The following is a 26,379-nucleotide window of genomic DNA, read 5'->3' on the forward strand; positions in this document are numbered from 1 at the left end:
ACTGTCAGAGGGTCAGTACTGAGGGAGTGCCGCACTGTCAGAGGGTCAGTACTGAGGGAGTGCCGCACTGTCAGAGGGTCAGTACTGAGGGAGTGCCGCACTGTCAGAGGGTCAGTACTGAGGGAGTGCCGCACTGTCAGAGGGTCAGTGCGGAGGAAGTGCTGCACTGTCAGAGGGTCAGTACAGCGGGAGTGCCGCACTGTCAGAGGGTCAGTGCTGAGGGAGTGCCGCACTGTCAGAGGGTCAGTGCTGAGGGAGTGCCACACTGTCAGAGGGTCAGTGCTGAGGGAGTGCCGCACTGTCAGAGGGTCAGTACTGAGGGAGTGCCGCACTGTCAGAGGGTCAGTGCTGAGGGAGTGCCGCACTGTCAGAGGGTCAGTGCTGAGGGAGTGCCGCACTGTCAGAGGGTCAGTGCTGAGGGAGTGCCGCACTGTCAGAGGGTCAGTGCTGAGGGAGTGCCGCACTGTCAGAGGGTCAGTGCTGAGGGAGTGCTGCACTGTCAGACGGTCAGTGCTGAGGGAGTGCCGCACTGTCAGAGGGTCAGTGCGGAGGGAGTGCTGCACTGTCAGAGGGTCAGTACAGCGGGAGTGCCGCACTGTCAGACGGTCAGTGCTGAGGGAGTGTCGCACTGTCAGAGGGTCAGTGCTGAGGGAGTGCCGCACTGTCAGAGGGTCAGTGCTGAGGGAGTGCTGCACTGTCAGAGGGTCAGTGCGGAGGGAGTGCCGCACTGTCAGAGGGTCAGTACTGAGGGAGTGCCACACGGTCAGAGGGTCAGTGCTGAGGGAGTGCCGCACTGTCAGAGGGTCAGTACTGAGGGAGTGCTGCACTGTCAGAGGGTCAGTGCTGAGGGAGTGCCGCACTGTCAGAGGGTCAGTGCTGAGGGAGTGCTGCACTGTCAGAGGGTCAGTGCTGAGGGAGTGCCGCACTGTCAGAGGGTCAGTGCTGAGGGAGTGCCGCACTGTCAGAGGGTCAGTGCTGAGGGAGTGCCGCACTGTCAGAGGGTCAGTGCTGAGGGAGTGCCGCACTGTCAGAGGGTCAGTGCTGAGGGAGTGCCGCACTGTCAGAGGGTCAGTGCTGAGGGAGTGCCGCACTGTCAGAGGATCAGTACTGAGGGAGTGCTGCACTGTCAGAGGGTCAGTACTGAGGGAGTGCTGCACTGTCAGAGGGTCAGTGCGGAGGGAGTGCTGCACTGTTAGAGGGTCAGTGCGGAGGGAGTGCTGCACTACTGAATGGTGAGACATCTCGGGGTCTATGCAACCTAGGCTTCCTGTTTGTTATTTTCCTGGGAATTTAGTGGGCAACTAATGTCCAAATTCAGTAAGTTCTAAACAATAATGGGGAGACTGAGGGTGAGATGCTGTTTGAAGCAATTGGAAGAAAGTAATAAATCAAACAGCAAGTTCTGGAGATTTACAACTCACAGAATATTTCTCCAGCTCCTGAACTCACTGAGCTGTTTAACTGGGTGTGACATTAACACACCGTTACTTTACAGGCAAGATCAAGAATGAGCACATTTTGAATATTTTCACTGCGGTTATGGGAAGACACAAAAGTCAGAAGAAAACAGGAATGAATAACCCTTGTATAATGTGCTTTGACACATCTGTTTCTGTATTGCAGTTCTGTTCATGTTTGTGTCTCTCTGACCCCGGAATATCCAGTTGAGAATATCAAGGGGAAAATTGGTTTAGAGGATTCTTAAAACACAGCTGCATATTTGCATGTGCACAGTTCATTCACTGGAACTGTCCCAGTTCAAACAGCAGAATAATTTAACCCTGGCAACATTCATAATAACTGTGACCCTTTCTGATCCACAAAACTGCAGAATTCACAGTTCTGAGTTGAGTGGCTTGTCCATTAAGCCTGTCCCGCATCCTGCACCCTAACTGCACACTACCTTATATCCTTCCTTCTCTATTTCCCCAATCCCACCGCTTGCCCATCGCCCCTCCCCAGCTGTGCAAAACCCCAATTGTCATCAAGAGAATACATTCCTCTCCAACCCCATCAGCCAATCCAAACCATTCTCAGAGGTCACAGAGAACCAAGATTTGGAGTGCAGAAGGACAGTGGCCACTCAGCCCATTGCCCCTGTGCCAGCCCATTGTCCCTGTGCCAGCCTATTGTCCCTGCGCCAACTCATTGAGTTATCCACTCTCTTTACTCTTTCTGCGGTGGTCCTGCATGGTTACCCTCTTCGAAAGTGTGTATCCAGTTCCCTTCTGGGAGTTCATCTTGAATCTGCCTCCACCACCCTTTCAGAGAGCACTACTGGAATTTTACCGTCTCACCCACCCAAAGCATGTAAGATCCTGCCCAAGACCCACTGTGAGCCCTGCCCACCCCGATTCTGAGGTGGGCGAGGCGGTAAAATTCTGGCACACATTCCAGATCACAACAGCTCGCTACTTGGAAAAACTCTCTCTTGTTGTTTCTGGTCCTTTTGCCAATTATCTTAAATCTGTAACCTTTTGTTTCCGACCTTCCTGTCGCTGGAAAAATTTTTTCCTATGTACACTATCACAATCCTTCATGATTTTGAACATATCTATCAAATCTCCCCTTAACCTTCTTCTCTGTAAGGAGAACAGCCCCAGTCTCTCCAAATAATGGAGTCTCTCATACCTGGTGCATCTGGTGAATCTCCTCTGCACTCTCTCCAAGGCCTTGACATCCTTCCGAGAGTGTTGTCTGTAGAATTGGATGCAATACTCCTGCTGTGTCTACCCAGCATTTTGGAATAGGTTTTGTCATTTATGCCTTTACTTACAAAAGGATCCCTTATACCTCATTGACAACTTCTCAACTTGTCCTACCACCGTCAAAAATGTATATACATACATCCCCGGTATTTTCCTGCACTCCTTATGACCATTCACTTTATATTGCTAATTGTACAGAGGGATCTGGGTGTCCTTGCACACGAATCACAAAAAGTTAGCATGCAGCCAACTAGGAAGGCAAATTGAATGTCGGTCTTTATTGTAAGGGAGATGGAGTATAAAAATAGGGAAGTCTTGCTGCAACTGAACAGGATATTGATTAAACCACACCCCTTGGTGAGATTGTTCATTTTGAAAGAAAGAACAAGAAGGCAGATTATTAGTTAAATGGAGAGAGACTGCAGGAAGCTGGAGCACAAATGGATTTGATGGTTCTTGCTTATGAAACCCAGAGAGCTATCATACAAGGACAGAAGGTAATTGGGAAGGCAAATAGAATGCTGGAAAGAGGTTGTTGCTTCAACCATACAAGTTGCTAAAGAGGCTACATTTAGTGTGTAGTTTTGATCCCATTAGTAAAGGAAAGATACATCATTGAAGGCAGTACAGAGGAGGTTTACTCGGATAATCCTCGGTGTGGAGGGACTGCCGTATGAGGAAAGATTAAAGAGGTGGGTCTGTACTCCTTGGAATTCAGAACAATAAGAGACAATATGATTCTTACATGGGTTAGACAGGGAGAATGTTGAGATGATGTTTCCACTCATGGGAGGGTGTGGGACCAGAGCGCAGAATCGCAAAATAAGGAGGAACTCATTTAAGACGGATTTGAGGATCTCTTGATTGGTGAATCTTTGGAATTCTTTACCTCAGGAATCTGTGGAGATTGAGAGCTTTAACATTTCCAAGGCTGAGATCAATAGGTTTTTAATCAGTCGGCCAATTAAGGGTTATGGACATAAGACAGGTAAGTTTATTTAGTGAGTGTCAGATCAACCATGATCTTATTAAATGGCGGAGCAGGCTCGAAGGGCTGAATGGCCTCCTCCTAGTCCTATTTCCTATGGTGTGCAGCTTTGGTCTGCTTACTTAAGGAAATATACTTGCATTGGAAGCAGTTAGGAGTAGATTGGCTAAATTGATTCCTGGGGTCAAGGTTTCTTAGGAGGAAAGGTTGGACAATGGGGCCTAAACTCATTAGAAAAATGAGAGGTGATCTTACTAAAAGATTTGAGATTCTGGGAGGCATGGCTGGGTGGATACCGAGAGGATGATTTCCCCTCATGGAGGAATCTAGAACAAAGGGACACAGTTGAAGAATAAGAGGTCTCCCATTTAAGATGGAGACGAGGAGGAATTCCTCCTCTGAGTTTGTTAGTCTCAGAGAGCAGTGGGGACTGGGTCATTGAATATATTCAAGGCTGAATTTGATTTCTGATTGACAAGGGAGTCACGGGTTAGGAGGATGGGATAGGCAGAATGTGGAGGTGATACCATTATCAGAAAAGCCAGGATATTATTGAATGGGAAAGCAGGCTCGATGGGATGAATGGCCTATTCCATCCTTAAGCTCTAATGTTCTCACTTCCCTGGAAATAAAGCCATGATGTTGATGAACTAAGAGGAATCAGGCCAGACGTTAATGTAAAGGACCAAAGAATTATCTTCAGTTTGTAGCTTAATTTAAGTTATAGTTTATATATCAATGTCACAAGTAGGCTTACATTAACACTGCAATGAAGCTTCTGTGAAAATCCCCTGTTGCCACACTTGGGCACCTGTTTGGGTACACTGAGGAGAAAGGCCAGTGCATCTAACCAGCACGTCTTTCAGACTGTGGGAGGAAACCGGAGCACCTGAAGGAAACTCAAGTAGACACGGGGAGAATGTGCAGACTCTGCACAAACAGTGACCCAAGCTGAGAATCGAATCCAGATCCCGGGCACTGTGAGATAGTTGCTGTGTCACCATCCAGTGTAAATGTAGCTTCCAGGAGCCTCAAGCTAATCCACCTCGACATCTCAGCATAGTCCTCAACGGAGATGGGCAAACAATACACAATTGCGGAGAATCTGCCACTTAGCTCCATGCCAACTGACGTCAGCGATGCCAAATGACCCGAAATGCCAGGGTCCGCTGTGCTGTGAAAAATCACTGACACAAACAAGTGGGCCTCTGTGACAGAACTGTAATGGACCAGAAAAATAAAAACACTTGCTCTCTTACAACTCCAACAAAAATTGACAGAGAGGAAAGAGACATCCGTTTATTTTGTCTTTTTGTTTTATGACTTCCGAAGTCCGGAACTCCGGAATGTTTTTGTTTAGTGCTGGGGGAGGGGACGGTTGGATAGGTTTGAGGATAAGTGAACATGCTGACCCTTGTCCATGTAACAAATCATTCCAAGTTCAGAAGGTGTATCCACATGTCGTTTGTGTGGAGGGAATGAGAGAAGGGGGTGCTGCTTCCCCTTGTTCTGAGAGCAGTATGCACATACGTTCAGTCAAAAGTAAAATCAGATCGTGCCGGGGGAGGCTACTCAGCCCACCATTGTCTGTGCCAGCCCTTAGAAAGTGCTATCCAAATAGTCTCATTTTCCTGTTTTCACACAATTTTTTTCCCTTCAAATATTTATCCAAATCTCCTTTTGAAGATATTATCAAATCGGTTTGATTTGATTTGATTTATTATTGTCAGCTGTATTAACATACAGTAAAAAGTATTATATCTTCCATGCTGTACAGGTAAAGCTTACCATTCATAGAGAGTGTAGAATGTAATGTTACAGTCATAGCTAGGGTGTAGAGAAAGATCAACTTAATGCGAGGTAGGTCCATTCAAAAGTCTGACAGCAGCAGGGGAGAAGCTGTTCTTGAGTCGGTTGGTACGTGACCTCAGGCTTTTGTATCTTTTACCCAACAGAAGAAAGTAGAAGAGAGAATGTCCGAGGTGCGTGGGGTCCTTAATTATGCCGGCTGCTTTGCCAAGGCAGTGGGAAGTGTAGACAGAGTCAGTGGATGGGAGGTTAGTTTGCGTGATGGATTGGGCTACATTCACGACCCTTTGCAGTTCCTTGTGGTTTGTGCAGAGCAGGAGCCCATACCAAGCTGTGATACAACCAGAAAGAATGCTTTGTATGGTGCATCTATAAAAGTTAGTGAGAGTCATAGCTGACGTGCCAAATTTCCTTAATCTTCTGAGAAGCTTCCAACAGCCTTCGAGGCAGCGCGTTCCAGATCACAAAAAGACATTGACAAATAAATCTCATCTCCACCCCGGGCTCTGTGTTCTCCGGTTACCGATCCTCCTGCCACTGGAACATTTCTCCTTATTTATTCAATCCATAGAACCATAGAATGCTAACAGCACTGTGGGTGTACCCACGCCACATGAACTGCAGCAGTTCAAGATGGCAGCTCACCACCACCGCCTTGAGGGCAATTAGAGATGGGTAATAAATGCTGGAGTAGCCAGCGACGCTCACATCCCAATGAATGGGTGGGTACAGAGGATTTCTTGTTGGGACAGTGGAGGAGCGGGAGAAAGATGATTCTGCTCCTTTTGTCCCATGAGCAGTACTCATGGACCCTGCCCTTTCTTGCCTCTGTTCACCTGCCAAGAATATGCAGGGATGGCTTCTCTGCAAAGAAAAGGAACATTCTCAAGCATGGAATTTCCCAGGAGCCTGAGGAGCCAATGGTTCCTCATGACCTTTTCTATAACAACTCCTTGGCCAATTGCAACCAATCAGCAGCCTTTTCCACTGTATTTCCATTGTTGTGCTGATTTGAAATTAGGCACTCTTGCATTTGCCCTGATGAGTGCAAGACAAAAAGCTTCAGCAACACATCACTTTTCAGCAATATTGAGAAAGGAATAGAAGGTTATGTTGCTAAAATGAGAAGAAGGGGTGGGAATTTTTATTTATTCTTTTGGGGGATGTGGTTGTCACTAGCAAGGTCAGCATCTGTTGTTCATTCCTAATTACCCTTGAACTGAGTGGTTTGATAGGTAATTAAGAGTCAACCACATTGCTGTGGAGTCACATGTAGGCCAGACTGGGTAAAGGCAGCAGATTTCCTTCCCTAACCGGACATTAGTGATCCACATGGGTTTTTACAACAGTCAATGGTAGTTTCATGGTCACCATTGCCGAGACTAACTTTTATTTAATTCAATTTGAATCCCATCAGTTGCTGTGATGGGATATATTTCCAGAGCATTAGCCTACCTAAAAGAGGCCGGAGCATTAGTCTGGATCTCTTGATTACAGCGTCACAGCCTCACTCCCCATCACCACAGGAGCTATGAAGAAAAACGTAGACCAGCGGAACAGTTTCTGTAAACTCTTGGCCATTTAATGTGATAGTAGTGAACTTGTGTCAGCTCAGCACTGACCTTATCGAAGAGGAGTTTGTGGGTCGATTCTTCAATGCTGTTTTAATGTTGTTCAGATCGGACGATTGGTGATTGGTCAGTACGGGATCCTGTCCACGCCAGCCGTGTCCTGCATCATCAGGAAGATAAAGGCCATTGGAGGAATCATTCTGACCGCTAGCCATAACCCTGGAGGCCCAGGCGGAGACTTTGGAGTGAAGTTTAATGTGGCCAATGGGGGTGAGTCCTACCAGATACAGCTGGTTATTTAGGAGATGGTGTACTATCCCGATGTGGGCTAGAACAGAAACAGAGGAAATATCTTCTAAAACATGCATTTTAAAATTTAATATTAATAAAAGAAAGAAATTGTCCCAAGCCACTCCATGAAAGTGTTATTAAGTGGACATTGTGGAGCTAAATGGCTGCCTCCTGTTCAAATGTCCCACTTCCCCGAAAAATCGTTTCCTAATTAATTTTTTAAAAATTCATCCATGGGACCTGGGTGTCACTGGCTGGACCAGCATTTATTGCCCATCCCTAGCTGCCCTTGAAAGTCAACCACATTGCTGTGGCCCTGGAGTCACATGTAGGCCAGACCAGGTAAGGACGGCAGATTTCCTTCCCTAAAGGACATTAGTGAACAAGATGGGTTTTTCCTGACAACGTTTTCATGGTCATCACTGGATTCCTAATTCCAGATTTTTTTTTATTGAATTCAGATTCCACCACCTCCCATGGACGGGATTTGAACCCACGTCCCCAGAGCGTTAGCCAAGTTTCTGGATTAACAGTCTAGCAATAATACCACTAGGCCATCAGCTCCCCACAATTTATAGCACCATAAATCATAAAGATGTGCTACAAAAGTGTCAAACAACAGCAATGTATTTAAATCACTAGATGTTTCTTTGGGATAATTCCAAATTTCGGCATTCCCAGAGGGAGTTGTGTTCGGAAGTACAGGGGTTGCAGAGTTTCCGCTCTATTTCTGGCTCAGCTTTTCCCTTCAAGCACAAACAGCTTCCCTATTGAGTGTTTGGAAACATGGAATAACCCCCAACAGGAGAAAATCCAGTCCTGCCAAGTATGTAACCGTGGGGTTTCCTGAGTGAGCAGGCTGCAATTCCAGGAGGAACTTTTACTTCAACCACCAAGGTCGGGTAACAGATTCATCAGGGTTAAGACAAATCTGTCAAATGATTGTCCTGAACTGAATATTACACCAGGTAACCAGTTGTACCATTCGCAGATTTCTTATTATAAATTCTCCGTTCTAATTTGGTGGTTGGAGGGCGGGGGGGGGGGGGGGGGGGGGGGGGGGGGGCGGGGGGGGGGGTGCGGTGTGGGGGAGCGTGGTGGTGGTGGTTAGCTCAGTTGGCTGGATGGCAGGTCCGTGATGCACGGAGATGTCAACAGGGGGTCTGGACAGAGTGGATAGAGAAAAACTCCACCCCACTGACCAAAGAGTCCAGGAATATGGGACTTAAGATGAATGGTATTGGAATCAGAGATGACATGAGGAAAAACGAATGGCTAGAATCTGGAATGTACTGTCTGACAGTGTGGTGGAGACAGATTCGCACAGTGAGTGATTAGGATCTGGAATGCACTGTCTGAGAGTGTGGGGGAGACAGATTCACACAGCAAGTGGTTGGGATCTGGAATGCACTGTCTGAGAGTGTGGTGGAGACAGATTCACACAGCGAGTGGTTAGGATCAGGAATGTACTGTCTGAGAGTGTGGTGGAGACAGATTCACACAGCTAGTGGTTAGGATCTGGAGTGTACTGTCGGAGAGTGTGATGGAGACAGATTCACACAGCGAGTGGTTAGGATCAGGAGTGTACTGTCTGAGAGTGTGGTGGAGACAGATTCACACAGCGAGTGGTTAGGATCAGGAATGTACTGTCTGAGAGTGTGGTGGAGACAGATTCACACAGTGAGTGGTTAGGATACAGAATGCACTGTCTGAGAGTGTGGTGGAGACCGATTCAATTGGGGCATGTAGGAGGGACTTGCATACGTATTTGAAGGGAAAACAATTGCAGGGTCACAGGGAAGAGGTAGGGGAGTTAGGGTTAGCTGAATGGCCCTGGCTGAGAACCAGCACAGAAACAAAAGGCCGAATGACCTACTGTACTGTAACCATTCAGTGATTTTAAGTCTTGTTCACCTATTGGCCATGTGCTCGCCTATTTACATTGGCTTTCAAACTCTCGATTTTGAAATTCTCATCCTTGTTTTCAAATTCCTTCCTGCTCTTGCCCCTTCCTTTCTCTGTAACCTCTTCCAGCCTTATCTACTCTCCGCAATGTCTGCGATTTCTCATTTCTGGTCTCTTGTGCATTCCTGATTTAAATTGGTCTGTCATTGGTGGTGGTGCCAACATTTGCTTGGTTCCGAAGCTCTGGAACTCCCCCTCTCTCCCTCTTTCTTCTCCTTTAAGGCGCTCCTTTAGAATCTATCTCCTTGACCCAGCTTTTGGAAACACATCGGAATATCTTTTTGACATTCCTGTAAAAACCCTTTGCGAAGCTCGACCTTGCTGAAGGCGCCATATGAATGCAGCTTTTGTCACGAGTCCAGTGCAGTGCTGAGGGAGTGCTGCACTGCTGCTGTTCAAATGTGACACCAAAAGCGAGACTCCATCTACCTTGTCAGGTGGACGTAAGAGATCCCACCAGACACTGTTTTGAAGAGGAACTTCTTCCTAATGTCCTGGGCAATATTTATCCCTCAATCAACATCACTGAAACAATGGTCTGGTCATTATCGTTTTGGGATCTTGCTGTGCGAACATTGGCTGCTGTGTTTCCCGCATTACAGGAGAGGCAATACTTTCGAAGAACCTCATTGGCTGTTAGGTGCTTTGGGACAGTTAATACAGCTCACTGCATAATTGCTAATCTTTACAAGACTCTAATTCTTGTAAATGCTGCGAGTTTTGCAGAAAACAATTTTATTACCATGCGAAATTACTGTTAATAGTTTAAACTATTATTGCGGGTAGCTTTAGCTTAAAAATAAAATGCCTGTAAGCTTACCCACATCTTTTTATAATGTGATCCACACCCATCTTTGTTACAATATTACTTGGACCAGCCAATGGTGATAAGGTGAGTAAGAGATTGGTAGAAATATCCAGTCAGCAAAGAACAGCAATCAGACATCTCATTAAATTTCTCAGTTAAGAAATCAAGATTAACCAGACAGAAATGAGAAAAAGATTGTTACAGAGTTCATTTTTGGTAACAACTTGCATTTTTTTTTATTCATTCATGGGACATGGGTGTCACTGGTTGGCCAATATTTATTGCCCATCCCTAGTTGCCCCAGGGCAGTTGAAAGTCAACCACATTGCTGTGGCTCTGGAGTCACATGTAGGCCAGACCGGGTAAGGAAGGCAGATTTCCTTCCCTAAAGGACGTTAGTGAACCAGATGGGTTCTTCCGACAATCAGCAATGATTTCACAGTCATCAGTAGATTCTTAATTTCAGACTTGTTTTAAATTGAATTCAAATTCCACCATCTGCCGTGGCAAGATTCGAACCAGGGTCCCCAGAACGTTAGCTGAGTTTGTGGATTAATGGTCTAGTGATAATACCACTAGGCCAACACTCCCCCCTGAGCACCATTATGTAGCACCTTTCCTGCAATAAACTTTCCAAAGGTGCTTCCCAGGAACTTTACCAAACAATTCATGACATCAAGATGCATAAGTTTAAATTTATTTATTAGTGTCACAAGCAAGCTTACATTAACAATGCAATGAAGTTATTGTGAAAATCCCCTAGTCGCCGCACTCTGGCTCCTGTTCGGGTACACTGAGGGAGAATTTAGCCAACGCACCCTAACCAGCACGCCTTTCGGATTGTGGAAGGAAACCGGAGCACCCAGAGGTAACCCACGCAGACACAGGGAGAACGTGCAGTCTCTGCACAGACAGTGACCCAAGCCAGGAATCGAACGCAGATCCCTGATGTTGTGAGGCAGCAGTGCTAACTAGTGTGCCGCATTTGCCAAAAAAGGTAGATTATAAGGAAAAAGGGGGCAGTGGATCAGCGGAGATATGCGTGGAGGGGAATTCCAAAGTTGCAACATCATTCACCAGGGGTTGAGTGATTAAAATTGGGGATATGCCAGGATTAGAGGAATGCAAAGATCTCAGTGAAACACTAACAGAAGCTCAATCAAAAAAGAAATGGTTCTTTAAAAGTCCAGAATCTCTCATCAGGAAGGAGAGCATCACCCTCGCATGTTCATTCTAATATAAAATTGGATTTTTATGCTTGTTCTACCGACCCAATCATTTGCACAGCGTTTAGCACTGCTGCCTCCAGGGACCTGGATTCAATTCCCAGCTTGAGTGACTATCTCACATTCTCTCCATGTCTGCATGGGTTTCCTCCGTGTGCTGCAGTTTCCTCCACAGTCCAAAGATGTGCTGGTTAGATGCATTGGCCATGCAAAATTCTCCCTCAGTGTACCTAAACAGGCGTTGGAGTGTGGCGACTAGGGGATTTTCACTGTAACTTCATTGTGGTGTTAATGTAAGCCTATTTGTGACGCTAATAATTAAACTTTAACTTGTAGAAATATATCATAGCTGTTCCGTTTGCTCATTTTGAGCCTGCATGCTTACTGTCCATTCACTTTTATTGACCTATTTGTGGCTGTCTCTCCTTTGTTTGTGTAGGTCCAGCTCCTGAGTCGGTGACAGAGAAGATCTACCAGATTAGTAAAACTCTCGAGGAGTTCGCCATCTGCCCCGATTTGAGGATAAACCTTTCTCGACTGGGCAGACAAGAATTCGATCTGGAGAACAAGTTCAAGCCCTTCAGAGGTATTTAGTGTACGCTGCACAACCAACTCCAAATTCTCATCCAAAAGCAAAATGTTGCATTTTTTTGACTTTTATTTCCATTGTAAATTTGTCCGAGTTGTCGCCTTTACGGGAGGAATTTTGCCAAGTTTGCCTCACTTTAAAAGAGAACTGGAATTCCAGGGGAATGGACAGCTTCTTCCCTTTCCATCTGAAGCATTTAAATAGCCCGTTCATGGAAAGGTTTGCAATGCTTTAGGAGAATAACATCTTTCCAGTCAGATCTTCTTGAGTGGGAGCAGAAGTGTACTCAGAAGGTGAAAGATGGGGAACAGGAAGAGCAGATTGTTTGTAATCTTGACACTAAAGATGGTTGGTTTTTGGAGTAAAGTTTATTTATTTGTTAGTCACAGGGCTTACATTAACACTGCAACAAAGTTACTATGAAATTCTCCTAGTCGCCACAGTCCAGTGTCTTTTCGGGTCCATACACCTAACCAATATTGGAGAAGTAGAAGCTTAATGTATTTCACCTTTTGGTTAGTTTTCTATACTAATTGGGCCAGGGTTTGACCCACTGATCATGGCTCAGTTGGTGTCTTCCATCTTTGAGTCTAAAGCCTGTGGGTTCAAGTCGCACTCCAGTGGTTGGAACAGCCAGGCTAACATTCCCAGTGAGAGAGTGCTGCACTGTCACATGTAAGGTTAAATTGAGGTCTTTTCTACCCATTCCAGTGGACATAAGAATGGACACAGGTTCCATTCCTGGCTAGAATCGCTGTCCGTATAGAATCTGCACATTCTCACCATGTCTGCGTGGGTTTTCTCAGGTGCTCCAGTTTCCTTCCACAGTCCAACAGCTGGTTAGGTGCATTGGACGTGCAAAATGCTCCCTCAGTGTACCCAATCAGGCACTTGGAGTGTGGTGACTAGGGGATTTTCACAGTAACTTCATTGCAGTGTTAATGTAACTTGTGACCAATAAATAAAACTTTAAAATTTTACAAACCGAAGTGGGTGTCTGGAACGCACTGCCAGAGGTGGAAGCAGGCACATTAGCAACATTTAACTGGCATCAGAATGGTACGTGAATAGGGAGAGAATAGAGGGTTACCAATCGAGTAAGGGCAGACGGTCTTTTTTAAGTGAGTTTGAGCATCATGATTAGCACAGGCTCGAAGGGCTGAAGGACCTGATCCTGTGCTGTACTTTTCTTTGTCCTTTGTTCTTCGATTTGACGATGCCATGACTCTATCCTGGCCAATATACATCCAATATTGCTGCAATACATTATCTTGGTGTTTAGTGTGTTACTTCTTGTGGGATCTTGCTGTGCATTAATTGGCTACCAAGTGTTTTACATTACCACTGTTAAAGCTGGAAGATGCTCTGGAGATGTCCAGAGGGTGTAAAAGTGCAAGGTAAACGCAACTTCTTTCCTTATGTCACTCATACAGAAAACCTTCCTTCAATTGTTTGATCATCACTTCCTAGGATTGTAAATTATTGACTTTCCCTTTTACTGTTTGCAGCGATACAGAGACTGAATACCTTCCCTTGCTCAGGCATGGCCTTGTCTGACAGCTCGGGAGTGAGAAAGGGGGCGCGATGTGCTTCTTATCCGTGATTATCTCTCTCTGGAGTGGTGTGACTAGTGACATCTTCCAGCCATCAAGGAGGATATCAGTTGTAAATAGCTGATTAACCCGAGTAGTCGCAGTTGTCTCAGGAACCTCCCTGGAGAGTTTGTCACTTTGAGGTCCAATTATAGCATCTATTGTCCAATGGGTCCTCGAGCTACGTATTTGCTCTTTTGTTTATACGGTGCTTTCAGCCAACTCTCGAAACAAATTGTTTTCCACACCCTCTGTCCCTATCTCATGGAAGGCAAACAAACCTAATGCAAGTGACAGAGAGTAAATCTTACATTTCTATGACGCCTGTCACAGCCTCAGGACGTCCCAGCGTGCTTTACAGTAGATGAAGCACTTTTGATGTATAGCCATTGCTGTAGTGTAGAAAACATGGCAGCTGATCGGTGCACAGCAAGATCCCACAAGCAGCGATGTGATAATGACTGGGTAATACTGATGGAGGTTGAGGGATAGATCGCAGCTATCTGGGGAGAACGGCCTAATTCGAAACCTCTGGTGAAGACCAGTATCATTTCCAATATGGGCGCGACCAGTGCTATTTTCAAATTCAAAGAAATTTAAAGAGAATTTGGAAGGTTGTTCCATAGAGCATTTACTTAGAAACATAGAAGATAGGAGCAGGAGGAGGCCATTTGGCCCTTCGAGCCTGCTCCACCATTCATGGCTGATTGTCCAACTCAATAGCCTAAAACGTGCAATTTGAATGGATTTCTTTCTTAATCACTAACATCTCCATCTTCTTATGTCTCCTTTTGGAAATGGGACTTCCCTAAAAATGTTTAAATTGGTGGTAATTATTGGGATATGTTTCTAATGGAGATTTATTGTGGCTAGATTTTCACTCTCCCAGGGGTTACCACTACCCAGAAGTGGAACTGCACTAGCCATATAAATACTGTGGCTACCAGAGCAGGTCAGAGGTTTGATCTGATTTATTATTGTCAGATATATTAGCATACAGTGAAAAATATTGTTCCTTGCGCGCTGTACAGACAGAGCATACCGTTCATAGAGAGGGAAACAAGAGTGCAGAATGTAGTGTTACAGTCATAGCCAGGGTGTAGAGAAAGATCAACTTAATGCAAGGTAGGTTTGTTCAAAAGTCTGATGGCAGCAGGGAAGAAGCTGTTCTTGAGTCGCTTGGTACTTGACCTCAGACTTCTGTATCTTTTTCCCAATGGAAGAAGGTGGAAGAGAGAATGTCCGGGGTGTGTGGGGTCTTTGAGTATGCCGGCTGCTTTGCCGAGGCAGTGGAAAGTGTAGACAGAGTCAGTGGATGGGAGGCTGGGGATCCTGCGGCGAGTAACTCACCTCCTGACTCCCTGTCCACTATCAACAAGGCAGATGTCAGGAGAGTTGTTTAATTGGGACGGGGGGAGGGTGGGGACCCCTCTATCTCCCCCACCTCCACCCTGACTAAGTCCCTGATGGGGACAAGATTATTTTTGTGACTTACCTCACTGCTCCCCACCCCAGCCGACTAAATTGAAACATGGCTGACAGGACAAAGGGGTTAAATTTTTGAATTGCGCGGACAGCCTGCATATTCAGGGTTTGGATTCCCTCTTGGATGGGAGATTGAGGAGTGACCAGAATGAGGTATGTACCATTATTACAGGTGTTGATAGGATAAATATTTCCTCTTGCGTAGAGAGCCCAGACAAAGGGAGAAGAACCTTAAAAAGCTAGGATATTCAGGGGTGATGTCGCAAAGCACTTCTTCACACAAAATGATGAGGAAATCTGGAACTTTCTCCCCCAAAAAAGCTATTGGATCTTTGGGGGGTGGGGGGGGGAGCATGGCAAGATCAACTAAAAATGTCAAAACTGAGATTGATAGGTTTAGGGAACCAAGTTGAGTTGATGGAGTGAAGATTGGAATGAAATTGAGTAGTAGAACAGGATCGAGGGGCTGAACCACACAATCCTACAATGTAGAAGGAGGCCATTTGGCCCAGCGAGTCTGCACCCAGACCCTATCCCCATAACCCCATGCATTTACCCAGTTAGTCACCCTGACACTAAGGGGCGATTCAGTATGGCTAATCCACCTAACCAGCACATTTTAGACAGTGGGAGAAAACCTGGAGGAAACCCACGCAGACATGGGGAGAATGCGCAAACTCCACATTGACCGTGACCGAGGCCGGAATTGAACTTGGGTCCCTGGCGCTGTGAAGCAACAGTGCTAACCACTGTGCCACCGTGCCGTGCCTGAATAGCCTCCTGCTTCTCTTCTGTTCTAACACCTGTTGAATTGGTCTAACCTCTAATCTTTTCAAATGAAAAGTTCTGTACGTGTGTGTGTGTGTGTGTGTGCATGTATGTTTGCGCGTGTGTATGTATGTGTGTGTTTGCGCGTGTGTGTGTTTTAAGTTTGTGTGCATGTATGGGTGTGTGTGTTTTGAGTGTGTGTGTGTGTGTGGGGGTGTGTGTGTGCGTGTATGTGTATGTGAGTGTGTGTGTGTGAGGGTGTGTGCGTGTGTGTGAGTGTGTGTGGGGGGGGAATGTGGGTGTGTGTGAGTGCGTGTTTGTGTGTGTGTGAGTGCGTGTTTGTGTGTGTGTGAGTGCGTGTTTGTGTGTGTGTGAGCGTCTGTGCGCATGTGTGTGTTTTGAGTGTGTGAGTGCGTGTGTGTGAGTGTGTGCATGTGGGGGTGTGTGCGCGCGGGTGGGGGTGTGTGTGTGTGAGTGCATGTGTGTGATTGGGTGTGGGTGTGTGTGTGATTGGGTATGTGTGCGTGGGTGTGAGTGTGTGTGTGCGTGTGTGTGGGTGCGTGTGTATGTGTGGGTGCGTGTGTGTGGGTGCGTGTGTATGTGTGGGGGTATGTGTGTGTGTGTGTGTGTGGGTATCTGTGTGGGTGTGGGTGTGTGTGTGTATGTGTGTGTGGGTGTGTGTGCGCGCAAAGCTCAGTGTCAGCAATTTTCACCCAGCTGTTACCCTGGCAGGCGATTGCAAGTGACTCCCGAGGGTTGGAAGGTCACATACCTCTGCCTCCCACTTGGCCCATACTTCCTCGAGGCAGCACCGAGTGGACTTGACTTCAGACAGCTGCAGCCAATTGGCCGCTGACATGCCCGTCAGTGGCAGGTCTCAATGAAAGCCTGCTACTGATTGGAACCAGTGGCTGGTGCCTCTTCACAAGGGACAGAGAGGCAACTCACGTCTGTCAACACATCTGTGTCATAGCAGACAATTCCTGAAATACCTGTCTTTCATTGGGGGGGTCAGCTCTGCTCCTTGGAAAACAGATGCTTTGAAATTTGCTGATCTTAAAGCATCCAATCTATTCTGAAAGTATTTGATGATTTGAGAAAAATAATAGCTATCGAGAACTATGACCTGAACTGAGGTTCATTTCTAAGAAAGATCCTAATCCTTGCTGTAGATTTCAAGATATGTATCTGCAGGAATTTTTAAATTTAACAATATTCTTTCTGCTGTGTCTTTTTCATTTTTCTTTACTTTTATTTTCTCCACTCCGCCTTCCTATCTCTTTCTTCTCCACTTTTTTTTAAATTTCATTTCCCCTCCAAACCTTTTCCTCTCTCTGATTTCCCCACTAGTTTGGACCTGAGGACTTGCATTTACATGTCTGATATTGACGAGAGGCACAGTGGTTAGCACCAGGGACCAAAGTTCAATTCCGGCCTCGGGTCACTGTCTTTGTGGAGTTTGCACATTCTCCCCATGTCTGTGTGGGTTTCCTCTGGGTGCTCCGGTTTCCTCCCACAATCCAAAGATGTGCAGGTTAGATGGATTGGCCATGCTAAAAATTGCCCCTTAGTGTCAGGGGGGATGAGCAACGTAAATAGGTGGGGTTATGGGAATGGGGCCTGGGTGGGATTGTTGCCGGTGGGGCAGGCTCGATGGGCCAAATGGCCTCCCTCTGCACTGTAGGGATTCTATGAGAGGAAGTTTGGTGTTGGGAAGAGGCAGATGGCCGTGACTGATGTTTCTCGCCTCTCATCAGCAGAATTGATCTGTCACAACCTGACAACCTGACCCCAGTGACCTTCTCCAGACCTACAACCCTCTGCGAGCTCTGTCCTTCTCCAATCCCACCTTCACTGAATACCTTTCACCTATTGTTAGCAGCAATGCTTTCCACTAGACTCCAAAGTATAGAGTTCCTCCCCCTAAATTTCTCTGCTTCCTCCACTGGCCCACAAAACACTCCTTCAAACCCTCCTCCACAGCCATGATATTGTTTTCCCTTCTTAATATCTCCTTACGTGAGCCGGTGTGGATTTTTATCTAATTTCCCCGCTTCAGAATAGTGACTACATGTTCTTTAATGTCCACCTGAGAAGGCAGACAGGATTTACTGAAAGACAGACCTCTGACAGTGCAGCATTCCCTCAGTGCTGCACTCAGGACATTCGCGTAGATTTTGCCCTTAAGTTATAGGAGTGGAACTTAAACACCCTGACCTTCATTGCACTGAGGTGAGAGTGTTCCTGGTGAGCCGTGCCTGATGCCTAGTTGTTTTGAACAGCACAATAGCAATGCACTGAGTGTTCCCTTTCGAGTTCCATATCTCCAAGCTGGCACAGGCTCAATGGGCTGAAGGGCCTCACTCTGACTCCATGGGGGGAATTTTCCAGCCACCACGACAATTATAGTGAGGTGGGGGAGTGTGGGGGGAGCGGATCATGCAAACGTTCGTTGACCCTGGGCGGGATTTTGGGGCGAACATGGCCAGAAAATCCCGCCCTACGACTCTTTAACCATATCTACACTGCCAGCTTCTAAAATTCTCCACATAACTAACGGAGGAAGCTCCCCCGAGAGTTCTGTTACATCATCGATGATCTCCCAGTTTGGTTAAGTGGAGAGGCAGCTGCAGAGGACGGTCGTACTTGTCAAAGTGACAGCGGCAACCTTGGCAAAGAAGTAAATAATTGTAGAAATAACCTAGAAATGTTGACTGCCCTGTGACCTGTATACTTGAGATGGAAAGACTGAGGCTGCACAGGTGTTGGATTCAGCTGTTTCTGCTGTAAGTTCATCACCCACTGTCCCATTCAGCAAAACCTAACACTGATCAGGGTGTCAAACTAGAACAGAGCATCTGGAATTGGTCGAAGGTAGCTTTAATGTTGTTGATTGCTCTTCAGGTTTCATATCATTGGATTACATGGTATCATATAAAATATACACATCAGGCCATTCAGCCCAACCATCCTGTGCTGGTGGTTATATCCCACATGAGCTTTCCCTCTTCCATCTACCATTTCTCACCCTTCTGGCATGTCTTTCTATTCCCTTTTCCCATATTTCCTTAACCGAGAACATCTAAGCTTTTTACCTTCACCATTTACTATAGATTTGTACAACCTTCTGGCTTAGAGTCAGAGAGTCATTGAGGTTCACATCATGGAAACAGACCCTTCAGCCCAACTTGTCCATGTCACCCATTTTGTTTTAATCACTAAGCTTGTCCCAATTTCCTGCATTTGGCCCATATCCCTCATATCCATCTTACACATGTAACTATCTAAATGCTTTTTAAAAAACAAAATTGTACCTTCCTCTACTACTACCTCTGGCAGCTTGTTCCAGACACTCACCACCCTCTGTGTGAAAAAAATTGTCCCTCTGGACCCTTTTGTATCTCTCCCCTCTCACCTTAAACCTATGCCTTCTAGTTTTAGACTCCACTACCTTTGGGAAAATACACAGTAAGTGTCTCACAACACCAGGTTAAAGCCTAACAGATTTATAGGGTAGCACAAACTTTCGGAGTGCTGCTTCTTTATCAGATGAGTGAAAAGTTGGGTTTCATGGCCAATGTACCATGTCTCTGGATAGTCTTTCCTGCAGTGTATCAGGTAGATAACGTTAGTTGAGTCGCAAGTGTGTGTACCGTGTACCTGGTGGATGGTGTTCTCACATGAGATGATGGCATCTGTATCGATGATCCAGCACATCTTGCAGAGATTGCTCTGGTAGGGTTGTGTGTGGTGTGGTGGTTACTGTTCTCTTGAAGGCTGGGTAGTTTGCTGCGGACAATGGTCTGTTTGAGGTTGTGTGGTTGTTTGAAGACAAGTAGTGGGGATGTGGGGATGGCCTTGGCAATATGTTTGGCTTCATCGATGAGATGTTGAAAACTCCAGGGAAGATGTCGTAGCTTCTCCGCTCTGGGGAAGTACTGGACGACGAAGGGTACTCTTCGTCGTCCAGAGGAGAGACTGAGGGATCTAGGGTTGTTTTCGTTGGAAAGAAGGCGGCTAAGAGGGGATCTTATTGAAACATATAAGATGATTAGAGGTTTAGATAGGGTGGATAGTGATAGCCTTTTTCCTCGGATGGAGAAAGCTAGCACAAGGGGGCATGGCTTTAAATTAAGGGGGGGTAGCTACAGGACGGATGTCAGGGGTAGGTTCTTTACCCAGCGGGTGGTGAGGGATTGGAATGCCCTGCCTGCTGCAGTTGTAAATGCGTCTAGTTTGGGGGCATTTAAGAGATCTCTGGATAGGTTTATGGACGAAATGGGATTGGTATAGGCTAGTGGGTCATTGTTTTTGTAACTGGTCGGCGCAACATCGTGGGCCGAAGGGCCTGTTCTGCGCTGTAATGTTCTATGTTCTATGTTCTATGTTCTACTCTGTCCGCCATGTCCGTTGTTTGTCTTCTGAGGAGGTCTGTGTGGTTTTTCCCAGTGGCACATTGGAATTGTCGATCGATGAGTTGAACGCCGTATCCTGTTCTTGTGAGGGGGTCTTTCAGCATCTGGAGGTGTCTGTTGCATTCCTCCTCGTCTGAGGATCCTCCTCACTTGTTAAGACTAGCATTCAACCAGTATCTTGTAATTGAATCTGTGCCTATGTCTGCCCTGTTTGTGAACACAACTCTTCACTCACTTGATGAAGGAGCAGTGCTCTGAAAGCTTGTGCTACCAAATAAACCTGTTGGATTTTAAGCTGGTGTTGTGAGACTTAACGTGTCTACCCCAGTCCAATGCCGACATCACTACATTTTTGGAAAATATGTTGACTATCTAGCTGATCTATGCCCTTCATTATTTTATAGACCTCTATAAGATCACCCCTAAGCCTCCTACGCTCCAGAGAAAAATGTCCCAGTCTATCCAGCTTCTGCTTATAACTTAAACCATCAAGTCTGGTAGCATCTGCACTCTTTCTAGTTTGATAAAGTCCTTTGTATAATAGGGTGACCAGAACTGTTCACAGTATTCCAAGTGTGGCCTTACCAATGTCTTGTACAACTTCAACAAAATGTCCCAACTCCTGTATTCAATGCTCTGATCAATGAAACCAAGCATGCCAAATGTCTTCATCACCACTCTGTCCATTTTCAAGGAGCTATGAATATGTACCCCTAGATCTCTTTGTTCTGTAACTCTCCCCAGTACCCTACCATTAACTGAGTAAGTACCCCAGCTTGATCTACCAAAATGCATCACCTTGCATTTATCTAAATTAAACTCCATCTGCCATTCATCAGCCCACTGGCCCAATTGATCAAGATCCCCTTGCAATCCTAGATAACTTTCTTCACTGTCCAGTATGCCACCAAGTTTGGTGTCATCTGCAAACTTACTAACCATGCCTCTTAAATCTCATCCAAATCATTAATATAAATGACAAATAACCGTGGACCCAGCACTAATCCCTGAGACACACCACTGGTGTCAGGCCTCCAGTTTGAAAAACAACCCTCTACAACCACTCTCTGTCTTCTGTCATCAAGACAATTTTATATCTGTTTGGCTACTCTGGATCCCATGAGATTTAACCTTATGGAACAACCTTCCATGCAGTACCTTGTCAAAGGCCTTGCTAAAGTCCGTGTAGACAACATCAACCACAGTGCCCTCATCGACCTTCTTGGTTACCCCTTCAAAAAACTCAATCAAATATGTGAGACATGATTTTCCACTCACAAAGTCATGCTGACTGTCACTAATCAGTCCTTGTGTCTCTAAATGCTTTTTTAAAATTAATTCTTTTGGCTGTAGTGCCACTGGCTAGGCCAGCATTTATTGCCCATCCATAACTGCCCTTGAGATGTTGGTGACAAGACAACTTCTTGAAACCTGCAGTCCATGTGGCACAGGTATACCCACAGTGCTGTTAGGAAGGGAGTTCAGGATGATTTTTGACCCAGCAGCAGTGATGGTGATATATTTCCAAGTTAGGATGGTGAGATTCCCAGGATGAGAGGGTTGTCTTATCAAAGGAGAGACTGAATAGTCTGGGTCTGTATTCTTTGGAGTTTAGAAGAGTGAGGGGTGACCTTCCTCAAACATATAACAGCCTGAGTGGGCAGCCTGGACAGGATAGATGGTGAGATGTTTTCACTTGTGGGAGAGTCTCAAACAAGGGGACATAGCGACAAGATGAAGGGTCATTTAAAACTGAGGTGCGTAGAAATTTCTTCTCGCACAGGGTGGTGAATCTCTGGAATTTTCTGCTCCAAAGGGTGGTGGAGGCTGGACCATTAGAAGTATTTAAAGTGGCTAAATATTTGAGAGATGGAGGAATAGAGGGCGATGGGGAAATGGCACAGAAAAGGATCCGAGGCAGGCATAGATCAGTCATGATCGATTAGAATGGTAGGGCAGGCTTGAAGGGAAGGACTTTAAAAGCACATCTTTTACCATCTCTGCACCTGTAAGGAATGGAATACAATTTTAGCACTGCTGCTTCACAGCACCAGGGACCCAGGTTCAATTGCCGGCTTGGGTCACTGTCTGTGTGGAGTTTGCACGTTCTCCCCTTGTCTGCCTGGGTTTCCTCTGGGTGCTCCGGTTTCCTCCCGCTGTCCAAAGACGTGCAGGTTAGGTGGATTGGCCTTGCTAAATTGCCCCTTGGGCGACTAGCTAGAGTAAATGCGTGGGTTATGGGGATAGGACCTTGGTGGGATTGTGTTTGGTTCAGATTCGATGGGCTGAATGGCCTCCTTCTGCACTGTAAGGATTCTGTGAATTTGGAAAGCTTTCCAGAACCAATCCCATTGGAGGATTCCCTCAATATTGACCTAGGGAATGGGGCCAGTGATGTGGGTGGGTCTGATCAGGGAGAGTTGGATCTAAAAAGCTGTGTAAAAGATAGTGAAAAATGCAAGTATACGACAAGTGGTTTTAGGCGTAACTCGCTTATGTCTTTAAACTTTCTGAACTTCTGTGCCAGATTGGAGGAGAGAATTGATATGACAGCAGAAAGAATCGAGGACTCAATCCCCCCATTGTTTGTCTATCACAGAACCATGATATCAATTTACTAGATACTGGCACGGTGTCATCTTCCTACTTGTGATATCTGCATGAAATAAATTTAAACCCACACTGAAGCAGCGAGTCAGCTCCAGGCAAAACGACGCCCAATATTTGATAACAAATTGTTAATTTAGTTCAGATGACTGATGTGGGGAAAGTCACTCTGAGGCAGGAGGGTGCATACTCCATGAAGGCGGGATTGAGGCAAAGCTGCGTCTGGCTTCATTCTGCCTGACCAGGGAGTGCTCGGTGCTGACACTTTTACAAAAACTGTTCCATTACATGACCACAACATCCATTATTAAAAACAGAAAAGTGCTGGAAAAGCTCAGCAGGTCAGGGAGTATCTGTGGCGAGAGAAGCAGAGCAAAGGTTTCAGGTCGACGATCTTTTATCAGAAATGGAGATGTAGCAGAGGCAGAGAAAAGGGGAAGAAAGAAAGGGAATGTTGGTGAATTTGCCGGAAGGCAGGAGAAATTCAGTGAGATTCATTGGGCAGCACGGGGGCACAATGTTAGCGCTGCTGCCTCACAGCACCAGGTACCCAGGTTCGATTCTTGGCTTGGGTCACTGTCTGCGTGGAGTCTGCACATTCTCCCCGTGTCTGCGTGGGTTTCCTCTGGCTGCTCTAGTTTCCTTCCAAACTCCAAAGATGTGTGGGTTAGGTGTATTGGCCATGGGAAATTGCCCCTTAGTGTCAGGGAGACTAAATGAGTGGGGTTGTGGGATACAGTTTGGATGGGATTGTGGTTGGTGCAGACTTGATGGGCTGAATGGCCTCCTTCTGCACTGTAGGGATTCTATGATTAAAAAGGGATGATGGTACAGTGCAAAAGGGGGAAAATAATGGGACAAGTAAAGAATAGGCCTAGAGGAAGTGATAATGACAGCAGTAAAATCATCACTGATTTCTGCTGCCCAGAAAATGGACAGATGTTATGATCTGAACTTATTGAACTTGCTGTTGGCACGAGAAAGTGTTGAATTGAAGTCTTGTTTCTTGAGCTTACATTGAACTTCATGGTTACTCTGCAGGTGTCCAAGGACAGACAGAGAGTTCAGAATGGCAAAATGTCAGGCGTTTGCAGTCACTTAAAATCTCTAACATTTCTTAATGATTTCCAGTACTGGCGAAAGGTCAACGACCTGAAATATTAATTCTGTTTCCCTCTGGGGACGCTGCCTAATCTGCTGAGTGTCTCCAGCATTTTTTCTGCTTTTATTTCAGAATCTGCAGCCTTGAGGCGAGTTCTTGGTTAACACAGACAAGTGGATAATGATGCATTAGTGCAATTGTTCAGCTTTGGAGTAATAGATAACTGGCATTGTGACGATGAGGGATTCACCTTTCAACGCTCTCTGTTGTGTGCTCAACAAGGCAATACTGCTAACAATATAGTAACAGTCATGCCACGCAAGTGCCAGGCAATGACCATCTCCGACAGAACAGAATATAACCATTGCCCCTTAACATTCAATAGTATTACCATTGCTGAATCCCCCATTATCAACATCCTGGGTGTTACTGAAATTGAACTGGACTAACCCTGTAAATACTGTGGCTCCAAGAGCAGGGCAGAGGCTGGGAATCCTGTGGTGAGTAACTCACCCCCTGACCCCCAAAGCATGCCCACCATCTACAAGGCACAGGTCAGGAGTGTGATGGAATACCCTCCATTTACCTGGCTGAGTGCAGCTCAAACAGCACTCAAGAAGCTCAACACCATCCAGGGTAAAAGAGCCCACTTGTCGCATCTTATCCACGAACATTCACATCCTCCACCACCAATGAACAGTAGCAGCCGTGTGTACCATCTACAAGAACTCACCAAGGCGCCTTAGACAGCACCTTCCAAACCCATGACCACTACCATCTAGAAGGACAAGAGCAGCAGGTACCTGGGAACACCATCACCTGCAAGTTCTCTTCCAAGTCACTCACCATCCCGACTTGGAAATATAGCAGCAGTTCCTTCATGGTCGCTGGGTCAAAATCCTGGAACTCCCTCTTAACAGCACAGTGGGTGTACCTACCCCTCAGGGACTGCAGCGATTGAAGAAGGCAGCTCACCACTACCTTCTGAAGGGGCAACTAGGGATGGGATTGGGTCTAGCCAGCGATGCCCACGTCCCGTGAATGAATATTGAAATAAATATTTATAGTCCCTGTGAAGGAATAAAACATCCCATGAGAAGAATTACAGTGTCTCATATCTGGTTATCCAGCAATGTGTAAAAAACAGGCATTTCTCAAAGTTTAATTATTATTCGAGCAGTAAAACACCTTTTGTAAAACTGTTTTTTGCTCGGTCCAGTGTTACAGTGACGTGGTGGCACACTGACCAGTTCTCAGCTTCACACACCTGGCTATCCTTGTGCTGTGAATTGTCCTAGCAATTGTCCTTAACTCCACCTGGCTTGGTCAGAACCTGACCCAAAAGCAAGCACGATCCAGCATAGACCCATTCCAAATGTTGGCAGTTTTGAGACGCTGAACCTGTGTAAAGCTAAATGTGGCACCACAGTACAGGAGATATCAGGTTAAAGGACCAGAAAAGCTCGGTCAAGAAGTTCGGAGAAGAAAAGAAATGGAGAGTGGAGGAGAGATTTAGGGAGAGAATCCCAGAGCTTGGGGCCCAGGCGGCTGAAGGCATGGCCACCCATGGTGAAACCAATGTTTGTTGTATGAGGAACGGTTAAAGGATTCTGGCTCTGTACTCGTTGGCGTTTAAAGGATGGGAGGGGTGTCTTTTTGAAACCTACAGGATACTGCAAGGCCTGGATAGAGTGGATGTGGAGAGGATGTTTCCACTAGTTGGAGAAACTAGAACCAGAGGTTGCAACCTCAGGCTAAAGGAACAATCCTCTAAAACAGAGATGAGGAGGAAGTTCTTCAGCCAGAGAGTGGTGAACCTGTGGAACTCTTTGCCGCAGAAGGCTGTGGAGGCCAGGTCATTGAGTGTCTTTAAGACAGAGATAGATAGGTTCTCGCTTGATAAGGGGATCAGGAGTTATGGGGAAAAGGCAGGAGAATGGGGATGAGAAAAATATCATCCATGATTGAATGGTGGAGCAGACTCGATGGGCTGAGTGGCCTAATTCTGCTCCGGTGTCTTATGGTCTTATAAGTAAAATCAGGGTGCTGGAGAGGCCAGATTTTGAGGAGAATTATTCTGGAGAGCTATAGAATCCATCACTGAAAAAGGAGGCCTTTCAGCCCATCAAGTCTGCACTGACTATCATAACAATCATTCACATACATCTCAGGATGGCTAGTTTAGAGAACAGTGACAGAGATGATCAAGTTCCTCAGTAGTAGGGGCTTTCTGGCTGATGGAAGTGAGGAGAGTGGGGGTTGAGAGAGAAGCTTGAATAAAGATTTCACATCAGAGGATAAGATGGTTAGCTTCTTTCAAAAAGCAGTCAACATTTTTGAACAATTTTTGTGAGATTATCAGCACAGAAAATGCAGTTCACTCCTTTGTAGATGTGAAGGTTCTATCAAACGTGGTTCTCTTATAGCTTTCCACGTATGGTTACTTGAACACATT

General features: G+C 46.0%; 1 protein-coding gene across 1 annotated transcript in view; it reads left to right on the forward strand.

Moving 5' to 3' along the window:
• Positions 1-26,379, forward strand: part of pgm5 (phosphoglucomutase 5) — a 113,434-nt gene that overhangs the window by 25,036 nt on the left and 62,019 nt on the right. Inside the window, exons 2-3 of the mRNA XM_080188353.1 lie at positions 7,184-7,346; positions 11,806-11,952. Of these exons, the coding sequence (XP_080044479.1) occupies positions 7,184-7,346; positions 11,806-11,952 (310 nt within the window). The remainder of the gene's footprint in view (positions 1-7,183; positions 7,347-11,805; positions 11,953-26,379) is intronic.

Source organism: Carcharhinus amblyrhynchos, chromosome 5 (assembly GCF_965287045.1).
Source record: "Carcharhinus amblyrhynchos chromosome 5, sCarAmb.v2.hapA, whole genome shotgun sequence".
Lineage (NCBI taxonomy): Eukaryota > Metazoa > Chordata > Chondrichthyes > Carcharhiniformes > Carcharhinidae > Carcharhinus > Carcharhinus amblyrhynchos.